Source organism: Myotis brandtii, unplaced genomic scaffold (assembly GCF_000412655.1).
Source record: "Myotis brandtii unplaced genomic scaffold, ASM41265v1 scaffold165, whole genome shotgun sequence".
NCBI lineage: Eukaryota > Metazoa > Chordata > Mammalia > Chiroptera > Vespertilionidae > Myotis > Myotis brandtii.
Window position 1 is genome coordinate 2,584,988 of NW_005356042.1, and position 17,621 is coordinate 2,602,608.

A 17,621-nucleotide genomic window follows, 5' to 3' on the forward strand; every position below is an offset into this window, starting at 1 on the left:
CACGGCACTGCTGCGTCCTCGGTCGTCCTTTGGTGGACTGAGGCAATGACAGAGGAAGTGCCTTATAATTATGTATGAGCCTGAGCCACGGGAATTTGTGTGTATGTGTGATGTCTGGGTGATTAGGAAGGATTATGAGCTCATAAATATGCAAGACTCCCCCCTCCCCCCACATAAGAGAGATGGGGCAGGGGGAGCAGGTGTCAGGTTTGCTTCTTTTCATCGCTCAAATCTCCGCATCCTCTTGGGAGTTTTCCCAGAGCAGCCATATCTCCCACGCTGGCAGCAATTAGCTCAGCTCGTTGAAATGCTGGCCATGGAGATGCTGTCTTTCCTAGGGCCTTGGAGGGCGTGTGTGTCGCAGGGCATAACCCGCTGCTGCCTGTCCTAAGTCAGGCCTCCTCTGGTCACTCCAGCACTGCCAGGTGCCGGTGCTCAGCATCCTGCTCACCTGCCTCCACCTACACCAGGGGATGGCTCTGTGGTCCCATGGGCCGGCCCCTCCAGCCTCTGCTTCATTCTCTGCTTTGCCGGGAGGGCCCTGAGCTAGGAGGAGGGAGCCCTGATGGCCCCTTGCTGGCCAGCTCTGTGACCTTAGCAGAAATTGTCCTCTGAGCCTTGGCTTCGCCATGTGTGGCATGCTTAGACCTGTCGGGATAAAATGAGATCCACTCATCTGGAGCCTAGCGTGGAGCTGGTGTTCGGTAAATGGTCACTCGTGAGCAGACCCCATCAAGTCCCGTTGCCCCTCTGAGCCGCGTCTCAGTCTCTCTGTGCAGTGGGCCAGGGAGACTTGAGGATGGCTGATTACAAGACTCTGGGTGTGGGTGAGCTGTGGGGCTTCAGGCTGTGTCTTTGCTTGCCCTCCAGAGGTTTCTGCTGCAGATAATGCCTGCTCAGCACCGCAGAACAGGTCTGGTGGGTGGTGTGGCAGGCCTGGTTCTTGGGGGAGCTCAGGATGTAGCCCCGAGAGCGGAGCACTGCTGGCTGCTCCCTAAGGTTTCCTGGAGAGAGGTGGGTTGGGGTGGAGGCTCAGGGACATTATCACTGTCATCCTGACCCCCCTGGCAGTCGTCCCGCTGTGAACCCAACCTCTCCCTCCATGAGCAGACCCCAGCTTCTGTTTCCTGTTCCTCCCGAGTCTCTGCAGCCCCTGCCAAGAGCCCAGAGGATCCTGTGCTTGGTCAGCCCCACCGACGTGGTCAGCATTTGGGAGGCTTTTTAGAGAACCAGGGGCTGCTCTAACTTTGCACATTTTCCCCCAGGAGCTGGGGGGTCCCTCTCCAACCCATGATCCTGTCCAGAGGGGGGCTGACAATGAGGTGCTCCCATGAGTGGGGCTCAGTTTCCTGGCCTGGCTGATGTATTGCATGTGAGAGCCGCCCTGTGTGTCTCTCTGCTTTGGGGTCCTTTGGCCTGCTTGTGATTCTCCCTCCCCTCCTGTCCCCTGGGGGCTTGTCCCCTATGCCTCCCTCTGGGCCTCCCATCCTACTGTGCAGTGTAGTTCCACCCCACTACACGTCCATGGGCACTGACCCCGGCCCAGCCTCTGCATCCAGCCACCCACCGTGCTTTCCCTGCAGTCACATATGTTTTCCTGGGACCTACTACAGCCCAGCCCCCTGCCTTCCACCTACACTGGTTGTTGGTACCTCGACTCTGCCACCTCCTGGCCTCAGTGCCAGCCTGGGGAGGCTCTTGTCCTTGAGGGCAACTGCAGTTCAGTGGAGCTCACCTGTCTGCCCTCAGCAGCTCCAGCTGTTGGTGGGGATAATTATAGCCTGATTCCTAAGCAAGAGGAATCTTGCTGTTGTCCTACTTTCTAGTGCTCAACTGCTTTTTATCACCGGTGCTTCTTGCTGCCCTAATGAAGTGCCTTATTCCTGGAATTGTGGGGTGTGGCCCTTTTGAACTTTCTTGCAACACATCCCATCTTGGATCCTGATTGACCTGCTTTAGCAGAAGTTCAGATTTGTCCTCTCAGTTTGTGCTGATGGCCGTCCCAGGCTGCTTTCATCCTTTGGCCTGGGAGAGGAGGGAGCTTGGCAGAACAATGGTCTCACCGTCCACTTATGTCCAATCCTCTGGGTCCTACTCCCGCTGAGTGAGCAGCCCGTGACCCCTCCAAGTGTGGCTTCTCGGGGTTGGCCGCTCGAGTCTGTCACACTGGGGCTCAGTGTTGGTAGGGCTGTGGGTTTGGTCCTGGAAGTCCTCAGAGCTCCCTCCCCGTTCCCAGATCAGGGCCAGGCCTGCTGCCCGCAGCAGGGAGTGTGCCAGGTCTTGCAGTGGTGGGGTTGGTAGAGGACCAGGAGCAAGGGGAACAGGGAGCCAGAGATGGGGTAGGGATGGTGGACGTGCACTGGGGTCTCCCCATGGCCTGGGCTCCCTAGACTCAAGGGGTGTAGCTTTGTCCTTCCTGGGGAGCCAAGGTGAAGGGAGAGGTAGGGATGGTCTGCCAGGCCTCTGGCTGAGTTTGGGCTCTGGCCCAGGCCCTGGCTCCCATGTATGGCTGGATTGGAGCAGGGACAGTTCCCACAGGAGGTGTGGAAGGAGCAGGCTCCTCTGTGGGCTGTGGCCAGAGGATGGGGTCAGGCTCATGGTCAGGTCCTGGTAAGGGCATGGCCGGGCTGGGCTGGGGCTGGGTGAGGCACGGCTGAGGTGGAGGGACAGTTCTGCAGTCAGGAGGACAAGAGGCTTCTTCCTGTGAGCTTTGGCCACCACAGCTGCCTGAAGGGTTGGCCCTGCAGCCTGGGGGCAAAGTCAGACTTGCTAGATCTGTGTCCGCGCCGATTGTTCTGAGAGAGATGCTGACTGGGAAGGGAAAGAAGGAGGTATGTGGGGGCCCAGGTGGCCTTAGCCAAGGGTCACTCATACATCACGTTCATATAGCTTAATGGGGAACGTTCCTGACAGGGGAGCTCCCCTGAAACCAGGCCGAGGGTGTGCCCAGGAGCCAGGGGTGGGGCGGGGCGTGAGGTACAGAGGGCTCTGTTTCATACTGTTGCCCGACAGGAATATGGTTGATACTTGACATCAGTTGCTTAGTCAGGATCTACTTATTTCTTATCTTTTGGCATTTACTTAAATTGCTTTGCATATTTGAAGACCATCAGTTACAAATTAATTCCATTAAATAGCAGTTAAATATGAAATTGCTGGATTTGGGGATTATTATTTCAGGAATATTAATATTTAAAGATGTGAATTTTACAAACCACGAAGTAGAGGGACATTATTAAAACTTGGCAATTACAGCAAAGTACTGGTCTGTGGCGTGGGGACCTTGGCTTTCTGGTTACTGTTAACTTGTGTATCAAGTTAGTATTTGGGATTGGGCTTCTAGTTACAGCCCTTGGAATCTCCATGAGAGAGAGATCCTGCAGGGACAAGAACCTGCCTCAGCCCCTAGGAGGGGCGGGGAGTGGGGCCTCTTCCAGGGCCGGCTTTCCAGGCAGGCCTCGCTGTCCTCCTTGGGTTACAAACGGCAGGAGGAGGCTGGTGGCTGGGGCAGGGGTGTGTGGGCCCAGGCTACTTACCCTGCATCACCCAGCCCGCAGGTGGAGCCCACCAGGGAATTAGCCTGTGCTAGGACACGCCCCCAGCCCCACCCCACCCGCTCAGGCACTGGTGGGTTTGTGTGTTTTTTTACACAATTACATGCTCATCATAGAAAATGCTAACTAGCACAGTGGCAAAAGCAAGGAATATCTGAATTTCATAGCCCTGACTTAAAGCCTGTCAACATTGTGGTGAATGTTTTTTGAACCCTTCTGTGTGTGTCTGAGTGTGTTTCTCTGTCTTGGTGTTTTGTTTCTGTGTGTGCGTTTGTGTGAGTGTATGTGTTTCTGCATGTGTATATATTTGGGTGTGGATCTTTGTGTGTTAGTCTAAGTGTATGTCTGGGTGTGTGCGTCTGGGCGTGTATCCATGTCTCTTGAGTGTATGTGCCTGAGTCTGTGTGCATGTATGTGTTTGTCTGTGTTTGTAAATATACACCTGTGTGCATTTGTGTGTCTCTGAGTGTGTGTCTGTTGTATACACATCTGTGTGTGTCTGTGTGGCCTCTTCTCTAAGTATACTGTCTTTGTGTGAGTTCATCTTGTCTGTCATGTTAGCTGTGTTTGTTTATGTGCTGGGTCACTTTGCTGCTTGGGGGTATGTGGGTGGATGTGTGTATACGCACATACATTTGTACAGTGAGATTTTACTGGTGCGTTTGGCTGTTGAGGAGATAGGCCATTGCTTTTCCTAATGTCAAAGTGACATTTGGCGAAATGGGAGGCAGAGTCTGTGTTGTCGTCTTGATTTATGTCATCTGCTGCTCTCTCTGTTCTTCACGCTGAAACATGTTGGCTGCCTGTGTTCTCTGATATTTCACAAGTAGGGCTTTGATTCTACAACGTTTTGGTTGACTTTGAATTAAGTAGTCTTACATGCATATTAGGAATCCAAAAGCTTTGGCCATCTACCCGCCCATACCCCTTCTCTCTTTTCTCCCCTGTCCCTAAGCATCCTCGTCGGGCTTGGCCAGGAGTGGGTGTGACAGCCTCACAACATGGCAGTAGATCGTTGTTTTTAAACACCAGTAACGAGGCCGTGGAGAGTCCCTGGTTGGTCATAGCCCGCATGCCCTGTGTGTGATATCCTGACCCGAGAAGTCACAGGGCTGAGGACGCAGGGGGGTGAGGGCTTGCCAAGCGCTCTCTGCTGAGGCCTGTCCTTTCTTCTAGACCACGTCGGGCGCCCCCAGCTGTCTCCTGATAGCTTGAGCTGCGGGTAGCACATGACAGTGTCAGGGACATGCCGATCGTATCCTTCTCTCTCCAGAGGTCCCCTTTTCAATTATGTTCATCCCAGCAAAAAACAACTTTTGGCTTTATAGATTTTTCTTTACTGTATATTTGCTTTTTATTTCATTAATTTCTGTTCTTTTTAATTTCTTCTCATTTCTTTAGGTTTATTTGTTCTTTAGCTTCTTGAGAAAGAAGAAAGGGACATTCTTATGATGGGAACTTAGATCATGGTTTTCAGTGTTCTTTTCCACTAAATACATTTAGAGCTATACATTTTCCTCTAAGCACTGTTTTAGTTGCATCTCACTGGTTATATTTTTTGTTTTTATTTTCTAATTCCATTATTTCTTCTTTGAACAGTGGCTTAATTTCCAAACAATTTGGGATTCTTTTTGTTACTGGTTTCTAGTTTAATTCTACTGTAATTGGTAAACATGTTCAGGATTTTAATACTTTGAAGTTTGTTAAAACTTCCAGCATATGATCATTAAGATAAATGTTTCTTGGGTACTTGAAGAGAGCATGTTGTTGGCTATAGTGCTCTGTATATGTCAGTTAAGTCAGGTTGATTAATTGTAATTATTCATATTTTCTGCATCTTTCTTGATTTCTCTGCTTGTTCTATCACCACAAGAGGTATGAGAAAATGTCAAACTGTGCTTTGTGGATTTATGTCTTTTCTCATTCTGTCAATTTTATAAATGGACTTTATTGAAATAAAGTGTACATGTAAGATTCATTATGTACATAATTCATAAGTTTAAAAGAACAGCTTTATTGGGATACAATTTACATACATTACAATTGACCTGTTAAAGTGTACAGTTAAATGGCTTCTGTATATTTATGGATTTGTGCAGTTATCATCACAATCAATTTTAGAATATTTTCATCATCCAAAAAGAAATCCTACCCACTAGGAAGTCATTTCCCATTCCCCTAGCAACCACTAATCTACTTTCTGTCTCCATGGATTTGCCTACTCTAGCATTTGATAAAAATGGAATCGTGCAATATGTGGCCTTTGTATCTGGCTTCTTTCATTTAGCATGTTTTCAGAGTTCATTCATGTTGTAGCATGAATCAGTTTTGCTGATTTTTATAGCTGAAAAAATCAGTTTTGCTCATTTTTATAGCTGAAAAAATATTCTAGTCTATAGATATATACCATATTATGTTTGAATGTTTATCAGTTGGTGAACTCTTGGTTGCTTCCACCTTTTAGCTGTTAAGAATAATGCTGCTGTGGACATTGACATACAAGTTTTTGTGTGAACATATGCATTCAGTTCCTTTGTATATATTCCTAGGAATGGAATTTCTGAGACTTATGGTAACTCTGTGTTAAATTTGTTGAGGAATTGTTAAACTAACTTAATTCCCTCACCAGCACTTATCATTATCTATCTTTTTTATTGTAGCCATGTAAGTGGCTGTGCAGTAGTATCTCATTATGGTTTTTATTTGTGTTTTCCTGATAGCTAACAATGAGCATCTTTTCTTGTGCTTATTTGCCATATGCATATCTCCTTTAGAGAAATGTCTATTTAGATCCTTTTCCCATTTTTAAATTGTGTTGTAATTTTATTGTTGTACTAGAGGCCCGGATTCGTGCACAGGTGGGGTCCCTCGGTCTGGCCTGTGCCCTCTCACAATCTGGGACCCCTCGGGGGATGTCGGAGAGCCGGTTTCGGCCTGATCCCTACAGGTGGGGTCCCTCAGCCTGGCCTGTGGGGATGGGGCCAAAAACAGTAGTCCGACACCCCCCGAGGGGTTCCAGATTGCGAGAGGGCTCAGGCTAGGCCGAGGGACCCCACCGGTGTACCGGACCTCTAGTATGCATATAAGATCTTTGGTTAATCTCTTCCCACCCTACCCTCTCCCCGCTTCCCTCTGAGATTCATCAGTCTGTTCCATGTTTCCATGCCTGTGCATTGAGCGTCTGACCCCTGGTGGTCAGTGGGTGTCATAGCTACCAGTTGAATGGTCGAATGGTTGGACACATAGCATATTAGCCTTTTATATATATAGATTATAAAAGTTCTGTATATGTTCTGGATACTACACCTGCACAGTTTGTGAAAAATTTCTTTCATTCTATGCATTGTTTTTTCACTTTCTTGACATGTCCTGTGGCACACAAGGTTTTATGAAGTTCAGTTTATCTCTTTTTCTTCAGCTGATTGTACTTTAGGTGTCATTGTCTAAGAAACTGTTGCCTAATACAAGGCTATAAAGATTTACACCCATGTTTTTTTCTTAAGAGTTTTATAGTTTTAGCTCTTACATTCAGGACTTTGGTCTAGTTGGATTTACTTTTTGTATATAATATGAGGTAGTGATCCAGTTTCATTCCTTTTTGTGTGGATATCCAGTGGTTTCAGCAACATTTGTTAAAAAGATGATCTTTTCCCCTATTGCATTTTCTTGGTAACCATGTCAAAAATCAATTGAGCAAGATCAAATGTTATATAATTCCACTGACATGAAATAGTCAAGTTCATAGAGACATACAATAGAACAGTGGTTACCAGCAGCTGGGGGGAACGAGGAATGGGGTGTTGGTGTTTAATGGGTACAGAGTTTCAGTATGAGATGTGGGAAAAGTTTTGGAGAAGGATAGTGGTGATGGTTGCACTGGTGTTTGTTGTACAACAGCGTGAATGTACTTAATGCCATTGAACTGTACACTTAAAAATGCATAGGAATTAAGTCAATAATATTGTAATAACTATGCATGGTGCCAGTACCACCCTGCCTTTATAGTTAATAAAGCTTTACAGTTAAGCTTTACAGTAAGTTTTTAAGTCAGAAAATGTAAATTCTCCAACTTTATTTCTCTTTTTCAAGATTATTATGGCTATTTTTGGCCCCTTGAATTTCCACATAAATTTTAGGATCAGTTTTTCAATTTTTGTAAAGAAGTGAGCTGAGATTTTGGTAGGAATTGCATTAAATCTGTAGATCAATTTGGAGGGTATTGTCATCATTAAAAAAATTAATTCCTCCAATCCATGAATATGGGATGCTTTTCCATTTATTTAGACCTTCTTTAATTTTTTGAATGGTTCATAATTTAGTGTATGAGTCTTGAACTTCTTTTGTTAAATTTATTCCTAAGTAACAAATTTTTATGCTATTGTAAATGGAATTGTTTCCTTAATTTCATTTCCAGATTATTTATTACTAGTGTATAGAAATATAACTGATTTTTAATGTTGATCATCTATCTTGTAAACTTGCTGAACTTGTTTACTAGCTTTAATAGGTGATTTTTATGGTGTGTGTGTGTGTGTGTATTGCTTAGATTTTCTAAGATCATATCATCTACAGAAATAGTTTAACTTCTTTCTGTCCAGTCTTAATACCCTTTATTTCATTTTCTTGCCTGATTGCCCTGGCTAGAATACCTAGTAAAATATTTAATAGAAATGGAGAGAGAGGACATCTTGCCCTATTCCTCATTTTAGGGGAGAGCTTTAAGTGTTTGACCATCAAGTATGATGTTAGCTATGAGTTTTTTGTAGGTACACTTTAATCAGGTTGCAGAAGTTCCCTTCTCTTCCCAGTTCATTGAGTTTTTGTTGTTTGTTTTATATATATATATTGATTGCAGAGAGGGAGAGAGATACAAATACCAATGATGAGAATCATTGATTAGCTGCCTCCTGCACACTGCCCCCCCCCCCCAGTGGGGATTGAGCCCACAACCCGGGCATGTGCCCTGACCAGGAATTGAACCATGATCTCCTGTTTCATAGGTCGACACTCAAACACTGAGCCACGCCGGCTGGGCTGTGAGACTTTTTAATTACTAATTCATTCTCTTTACCTGTTATAGGTCTATTTAGATTTTTTTTTTTATTTCTTCAGTTAAGTTAGTCATAGTATACCCTCTTTTATTACTTATTTCCATAATTTGAGCCTTCTCTTTGTTTCTTTGTCAGTTTTGTTGATCTTTTTCAAAGAACCAACTTTTTATTTTCTCTGTTGGTTTTTCTATTCTCTACTTTACTTTTGCTCTAATCTTTATTATTTTGTTTTTTTGTCTTGCTTTGGGTTTAGTTTCTTCTTTTTTAGTTTCTTAAGATAGAAGGCTAGGTCATTGATTTGAGATAACTTTCTTCCTTTTTAATGTAGGCATTTACAGCTATAAATTTCTCTCTAACCACTGTGTTAGCTACTAATTATACATTTTGGTATGTTGTATTTTTGTTTCCATTTGTTTCATAGTATTTTTAGTTCCCTTTGTGATTTCTTCATTGACCTATTTATTGGTCCACATTTAGGAGTGTATAATTTGATTCTCACATACCTGTAAATTTTCCTTCTGTTATTGATTTCTAATTTCATTCCAGTGTGGTCGGAGGACATACTTAGTATGATTTCAATCCTTTTAATTTTGTTGGGAGTTATTTTATGGCCTAACATATGGTCTGTTCTGGAGAATGTTCCATGAGCACTTGAGAAAATGGATTATGCTCTTGGATAGTCTGTTAGGACTAATTGGTTTATAATGTTGTTCAAGTCTTCTGTTTCCTTGTTGATCTTCTATCTAGTTGTTCTATTCATTACCACAAAGTATTTTGTATTAAAGTCTCCAACTATTATAAATTATCTATTTTTAATTCATTTCTGTCAAGTTTTGATTCATCTATCTTGGAGAGATGTTGTTAGGTGCATATATGTTTATAATTATTATATCTACTTCATGAATTTTCCATTTTATCAATATAAAATGTTCTTTTATTGTGTGTAGTAAAAGGCTTATTTTGTCTGATGTCTTTTTTGGTTTCTGTTTGCATGATACAGATGCAACTTGACTTACAATGGGGTTAAATCCTGGTAAACCAGTATAAGTTGAAAATACATCTAATACACTAACCTACTGAACAACGTACTGGTAGCTTAGCCTATCTTAAATGTGCTCAGACCACTTACATTAGCCTAAAATTGGGCAGTTGTCTTGAGTTTTATCTCAAAAAGTAATTGCCTTTCTCCTTTTCTTCTCACCAGGAAGCAGTAGACACAGATGTGGGTTTTGTAGACATGATGGGGGGCAAAACCACAAAACACAATTTCCAAAAAACAATGGCAACACAGTACACTGTCGAGTATCAATTGTTTACCCTAGTGATCATGTGGCTGACTAGGAGCTGTGACTCACTACTAATGCCCAGCATCATGAGAGAGTATTGTACTGCATGTCAGTAGCCTGGGGAAAGATCAACATTCAGAATTTGAAATACAGTTTCCACTGAATGCTTATTGCTTTCACACTGTTGTAAAGTCAAAAAATCATGTCAAACCGTTGAAAGTTGGGGACCATATGTATATCTTTTCCCATCCTTTCACTGCTTTGTCTTTGAATCTAAAGCCTCTTTAGCTCTTTACCGCATCTACTGTGAGGATGAAGATCATTCTCAGCAATCAGACTGTCGACATTTCAGAAAACGTGGACATCACTCTGAAGGGACACACAGTTATTGTGAAGGGTCCTGAGGCACCCTTCAGAGGGACTTCAATCACATCAGTGTAGAACTCAGCCTCCCTGGAATGAAAAAGAAGAGGCTCTGGGTTGACAAATGGTGAAGTAGAATGGCTACCGTGCACTATCTGCAGTCATGTACAGAGCATTACCAATGGTGTTATACTGGGTTTCTGTGTGCATCCACGTCCCCATTAACATGATTATTCCGGAGATTGGTTCTTTTGTTGAAATCAGAAATTTCTTGGGCAAAAAATACATCTACAGGGTTTGGATGAGGTTAGGTGTTTCTTGTTCAGTATGTTAAGCCCAGAAGATGAGTTAATTCTTGAAGGAAATGACATTGAACTTGTATCAAATTCAGCTGCTTTGTTTCAGCAAGCCAGAACAATTAAAAAAGGATATCAGAAAATTTGGGGATGGTATCTATGTTTCTGAAAAAGGAACAGTTCAGCAGGCTGATGAATATAGAGATCTAAGTTGTCTAGCTATAGAAATAGCAAGGTGATGATTCCTCAGACTTATCTGTGATATTTTAAAGATGCAGTAAGAAGCCATATATTGGGGGGAGGGGGATAATAAAATGTGTCTCTTTAGAGCATGTAGTTGGTTCATATTTCTTTTTATCCATTCTGCCAATCCCTGCCTTTTAATGGGATAATCTAATCCATTTACATCTAAAGTAATTACTGATAAGGAAGGGCTTTCTTCTGCTACTTTGTTATTTTTTTTCTGTATGTCATATGTTGTTTTGTTCCTCAGCTTCTTCGCTGCTACTTTCTTTTGTATTTATTTGATTTTGTGGTAGTATATGGTTTTGATTTCTTTCTCATCTCCTTTTCTGTATGTTTTAGTTATTTTCTCAGTTGTTACCCAGGAGATTACAAATGACTTCTTAAACTTATAAGTAACAATCTAGTTTGCATTAATGTCAATTTCAATAGTATACAAAAACTTTGCTCCTATATAGTTCCATTTCTCCCCTCATTTGTGCTGTTATTGTATACAGATTACATCTCTATATTTTGTGCTTGTCAACACAGATTTACAATTATTGCTTTATGTAGTTGTCTTTTAAGTTAGATAGGAGAAGAAAAGGTATAAAAAGAAAAAAATTCATTTATACTGTCTTTATACTTGTTCATGTAACTACCTTTACCAGTGCTCTTTTTTTACTTCATGTTGATTTATATTACTCTCTATTATCCTTTCATTACATTTTGAAAGGTTTCTTTTAGTATTTCTTGTAGGGTAGGTCTCCTAGCAATGAATTCTCTTGGTTTTGTTCATCTGAGACTGTTTTAATTTCTGCTTCATTTTTGAAGCACAGCTTTGCTGAACATAGAACTTGGTTGACAGTTTTTTCTTTCAGCACTTTGCATATGTCATCCCACTGCCTTCTCACCTCTGTAGTTTCTGATAAGAAAGCAGCCACCAATCTTTTTTAAAAATATATTTTTATTGATTTCAGAGAGGAAGGGAGAGGGAAAGAGAGATAGAAACATTAGTGATGAGAGATAATCATTGATCGGCTGCCTCCTGCATGCCCCCTACTGGGGATTGAGCCCGCAACCCGAGCATCTGCCCTGACCAGGAATTGAACCATGACCTTCTGGTTCATAGGTCGACACTCAACCACTGAGCCATGCTGGCTGGGCAGCAGCCACCAATTTATTGAAGAGTCCCTGTATGTGATGAATTGCTTTGCTCTTGCTACTTTTAAGATTCTCTCTTTGTCTTTTGTCAGTTTGATTATGATGTGTCTAGGTGTGGAGCTCTTTGAATTTATCCTATTTGGAGTTCATTTAGCTTTATGCATGTGTAGATTAATGTTTTTCATTAAATTGGCAAAGTTTTGGGTCATTATATTTTTCAAATATTCTTCTGCTCCTTTCTCCGTTTCTTCTGAGACACCCATTATGCATGTGTTGCTATACTTGATAGAAGAAGCTAAACTGTCTGCCTCGCAAGGATGGAAGACGGCAGCTTGTTTCCCAACTGATTGCACTACATGCCTGCTGCAGGAATAAACAGCAGCCTTATATGGGCCAGCAAGTCATTAAATTAAAGTTTGGGGCCCCCTTTTGGTCATGTATTGAATGAGGTATTTCTTGCTGGGAGATGATAGACCATTGCACTAATGAACTTGATTTGCTTTTCCTCTGTAGGTTCAATGTCAACAACACCATTCTTCATCCGGAGATTGTGGAATGGTAAGTACAACCTGTGTCTACCTTGACTGTTCATTGTGCTCAGCTCAGGAAGGTGAGAGACCCTGCTGTTCCTGCTACTCCAAGTCAGAGAGCCCAGCAGACAAGCCAGTTCCCAGATCTTCTCTCAGAGTCTTCTGTCTTCTTTGTTTTTTTGTTTGTTTGTCAGTTGGTTGTTTTTTTGAAAGAGCATGAGTCATTTGAATGTCAATTAAATTTCACTTATCTTTTCCTTTATTTTCAGTCTTTTGAAGCTCCTACTAAAAATAAGCCAACCGTTTGTAGCTCAGTTAAAGTAGATAGTGAAAAGACTAAAAATAAATATCTTACATATGATTAGAAAGGTAAACATGTTTTCCTCATGTCATGCATCTATCTTGAGTAGTTGGCATCCTATTATACCTACTTTCTTCCCTTGGTGATGTTGGCAGCCCCTACCTGCAGCATGACTGGTTTCTGGTAGGTCAAAGCAGGACAAGCTTCCTCAGGTTGGGCATTGCCTTTGTGGACTCTGGAAGTGGCCCTCCAACCCTAACCCTACCCCTAACCCTGTGCCATTAGTTTTCTTCCTAACCATCAAGTTGCTCTTTGATAGCACCAAAATGTTTTTATTTGCTATATGTCTGCACTTACTCTGATTGTAGTAGAGAAGTAAGGCAGGGCCTTTGCCACCTCATCACCTGACTGGGAGGTGTGTAGACTCCTCACGTCTGATCCTAAGGCCATATGGTCACCTTTCCTCATCTGTTTGGGAGGGCTTGCTCACCTAGTCTTGGAGCTTGGGAGCACTGTGACCTGAAGGATGAGTAGGAGTTGGTTGGTGAGGTTGTGGAAGCATGGAGCCGGGGAGGAGAGAACCTGTTCAAAGGCTGGAGAAGAGAAAGGGAAATCGCCTTGCGTGTCCCGCGTAGAGCACACACTGGACAAGTGCCTTGGAGGGTGGTTGGAGAGTTGGGCAGGGGCTGGGTCGGCCATGGTGCCAACTTGGACTTTGTCTTGAGAGAAATGGGAACCAAGGGAAACCTTTGACATATTTAAGCAGAATGGTAGGATCAGGTTTGCATTCTAAGAAATCATTTTGGCTTCAGGCTGGAGACTCAATTGTAGGGCAAGAGTGGGAACAGGTTGCCAGATAAGAAGCTATTGCAGGTTCTAGGTGGCAGTGGAGGGTGGTGGGACAGAGTTGAGAGGTAAAGCGTCAGTCAAGGGGAATGCTCCCGAGAGGAATCTACTGTGACAGTTGCGTGAGGGGGAAGTTGAAGGTGACTCCGGGTTTTCGTCCTGAACAGCTGGAGACTAAAGATGGTGATGGCTAGGAGGGGCAGGTTCTGTGGCGTGTGTTGATTTTGAGTCGGGGGCCAGTGATTGGGCCAGAGGTGAAGACCTGAGGGCTGTTGGCAGGCATCACTGCTGACCCTGGAGGAGCTGGAAGGCAGGCCTGCCAGCTTAGTGCCGTCAGCAGCCCTGGCCCAGTGCCTGTCATGGCCACACATTCTGAGGGTGGGGCCTGTGTTCTTCAAGTACATGGCCACCTCTTGTTTTCATAAAGTAACAAATGCCTGGCTCGTCTCTAGACCCCGTTGACAGAAGAATAAATCCTGGACACTCGGGAATGGGCCGAGTCCACTCGAGTTCCACATGTGGCGTTCCCTCTTGGCTGCTTACAGTCGATGCTTTAGAGACGATGGCTGAATGGCATGCTCCAGCATCTCCTAAGGGATAAGTCATTAGTTCATCACTTTGGAACAAACACACTTTAATTCTAGTGACATTTCCAAGGCTCTGAAGTGGATTCTGCGTTCATAAGAATACCTCCCAACTTTATTAAAGCCAGCAGCAGAAAGGACTCATTTGGCATTTGATGGCAGTAGAACCGTTTTAGAAATGTCACATCATCCTCACTGCCGCAGGGGTGGGTTTTCATTGCGTGGGTGCTGGCCTCTGTAGGGACTGCAGTCACGCTCAATGCGAGCCCGGCAGTCAGGATCATTGCTCTCCTAGTCATGAAGGAAGGAGTCTGGGTGGAAGGGGGGCAGGCCCCTCATTTGTAGGAGAGAGGGGGCTTTTCTGAACTTTAAATTATGATTCATTGATGTATCTTTGGGCCCCTGCGTCCTGAATGCTTTTAACATAGTCTGTCTCTAGGCCCCATAGAGAGAAGCTGTCTGGGGTAACGGATAAACCACCCAATCGGGCAAATACAACCTCTAACCCCAGCCTACTTTGCTTGGAAAGTCACTTAATATTCGGAGCCTCAGCTTCCTCCTTTGTAAGATGGGGATGGAGGGGTTCCTAACTCCCAGTGTGGGAGCGGCCTCAGCCTCTTCTTCTGTAACGTGGGGACGGAGGAGGCCCTAGTTCCCAGTGTGGGTGTGTCTTAGAGCATCGGACTGCCCTCACTAAGTATCACCTCATAAACAACAGGAATTTATTGCTCCCAGTTCTGGAAGCTGGAAGTCCAAGATCAAGGTGTGGACTGGCGTGGTGTCTGGTGAGGACCCACTTCTTGGTTCAGAGATGGCCGTCTTCTCTCTGTGCCCTCACATGGCAGAGGGGACAGGGAGCTCTCTGGGGCCTCTTTTGTAAAGGCACCTAACCCCATCCATGAGGGCTCTGTTCTGATGACCTGATCATCTTCCAAGGGTCCTGCTTCCTATAGCAAGACATAGGAGATTAGATTTCAGCAGGAATTTCGGAGGGAGACAAACATTCAGTCTAAAGCACTGAGTATCAGTTTCCTCCTACAAAGCGGAGTGGTTTTCCTTGCTGGGTGGCTGAAGAATCCAGTGAGAGCATAAGTGCTGTCACCTTTAGAGACTTCCTGTGTGCAAGGTATTCTGCTAAGCCAGTGGTTCTCAACCTTCTGGCCCTTTAAATACAGTTCCTCATGTTGTGACCCAACCATAAAATTATTTTCGTTGATACTTCATAACTGTAATGTTGCTACTGTTATGAATCGTAATGTAAATATCTGATATGCAGGATGGTCTTAGGCGACCCCTGTGAAAGAACTGTAATGTTGCTACTGTTATGAGTCATAATGTAAATATCTGATATGCAGGATGGTCTTAGGCGACCCCTGTGAAAGGGTCGTTCAACCGCCAAAGAGGTCGCGACCCACAGGTGGAGAACCACTGTGCTAAGCCCTTGACATGTCACCTTATTTAAAGAGGTATTTTGTATATGTTATAAGGTAGTTCTCTGAGTATCCCCATGCTACAGATGAGAAAACACTTGATTTGCCCAAGAAAAAGCCAGGAGCTGGGCCCAGGCGCTGGCCCTTGCAGCTCTGAGGAGCACCTGTCGGGCGGGGGCCTACCTGTGTGTCAGCCTTTCTCTCAGTGCACTCTTGGACATGCAGGGGTGCCAGAGCCCCTAAAACGGGTCTTGTGTGAGGCCATGGATCTTGGCGGGGTGGAAGGACAGGGGCTGTGCAGCTAGCACCATGCCTCCTGCCACAACAGGCACTCCAGCTCCTGCTTAGCCACTGGGCTGGGCTTTGGGATTCCCCCCGGGGCCTGTCTGACTGGGAGGCAGCGAGCAGCCTCTGCCCGTGCTCTCGAGCTTCCTTTCTCATTTTGTTTGGGTGCCATTCATTTCCTCTTGGTGACTGCTTTATTGTTTTCCATTCTCTCAAGCAGCGCCTTTTTGATTTCCTGTAAATCCCTCTATAATCATACTCTTCCCCACAAACATGAGATCATAACTGATAATGTCTCTTCTTGTGCTGGGTATTGCAGTTTGAATGTGGAGGTCAAAAGTTGAAACTTAATAAGAGCAGGCATCTCACTTCCATAATTTAGGCTGTGTTTCTCTTTTCTTGTTCTGCAGATGATGAAATTGATCTGTAGGTAGGCTGGGAAATGAATGGAGATGCTTTTGTACTGTCTGATAGCACCGTGCTTGAATTTGAGTTAAGTTCCCCCGGAAGCATCACAGGAGAGCTAGCATGTCAGCAAGTGCAGTGCGCTTTCTTGGTTTTGAAGTGAGACTGTGAAATTGAGTCATAGGCCGGTTTTAGAACTGGTAATTACACCGAGCAAAGGTGTCTTGTGTGTATTAATCAGGCAGTGGGGTAACAGATCTATTTGTACCCCGTTTCTATGTTCCGGAGATGGTGAGGTTCAGGGGCAGAGCACACCAGGATCCTACATCCCAAATTAGAAAAGGCACGTAGGTGATGACCTAGATTCTCAATATGTATGTGAAAACTATTTCAGTAAGAATGCTTTTGCTGTTTTTGTCTCCAAACATATACTAGTAGGCATTCAACCCAAAGTTAATAAGAAACCCAAGTGGAAAGTGGGATTCTAAGCACAGTGAGAACTTGAGGTATGGTGTGCCAGAAGGCAGGAGCCAGGCTGTGGGAACATCAGGGCCTGGTCCCGGGCGCCTCCCCTGCATGTGGCCCACATCTGCCTGGCCCCACTCTGGTCCCAGACACGCTGGGCTCACAGCTGCACTGAGCCATCAGTACTTCATGGCTCTGGTCTCTCTGAGAAGACTTACTCATTGAGCCTCTTGGAGATTTGTAATTCCAACCAGCTCTTTCTTTGCTGTCCCTGCTGCTGTTCTGGAATTTTACCCTTTGCATCCCTAGGGGTGGAAGGAATGGTCTTGGGGTCCTGTGGAATTGAATTCCCACCCACCTCTCCCACAGAACCATCCCCCATACATTCATCTGCAGGAGAGACGGAATTCCTGTCCTTTCCGGTGGGTTTTGTTGAACACTGTAGCACTCTGATGCTTAGAGACTGATTTTGGAAATACTTCAGCCCGTCTTGCTACTGTTTTCCTCCGTGGAGCATTCAGACCTCAGTTAATTGATGTCTTCATCCTGGGTTTAATGTCCAGAGGCAGCTTTGTGACCTGTGAATATTTAAGGGGGGAGGGGGCGGGCTAATTGCACAAATGAATCTCTGCCTAGTCCAGTTTTTGTCGTTTCAGGCCTGAGCCTTGGCCCTGCTGCCTTGTACTTGAGCAGCCCCTGGGAGTGGTGATGCTCACTGGCATGGCCAGGAGCTGGGGGATGTGCACAAGTGCCTGTCTCCCACACACATCAGGACCTCCTCTCGCTGGGGAAGAACCCCTGCCTGCTGTCAGACCTCTTAGGTGGCGTCTGTGAGGTCT

General features: G+C 44.7%; 1 protein-coding gene across 1 annotated transcript in view; it reads left to right on the plus strand.

The window, feature by feature from the left end:
• The window catches only part of PEPD (peptidase D), a 226,226-nt gene that overhangs the window by 130,705 nt on the left and 77,900 nt on the right, over positions 1-17,621 (plus strand). The window contains exon 10 of the mRNA XM_005862666.2: positions 12,450-12,494. Within this exon, the coding sequence (XP_005862728.1) occupies positions 12,450-12,494 (45 nt within the window). The remainder of the gene's footprint in view (positions 1-12,449; positions 12,495-17,621) is intronic.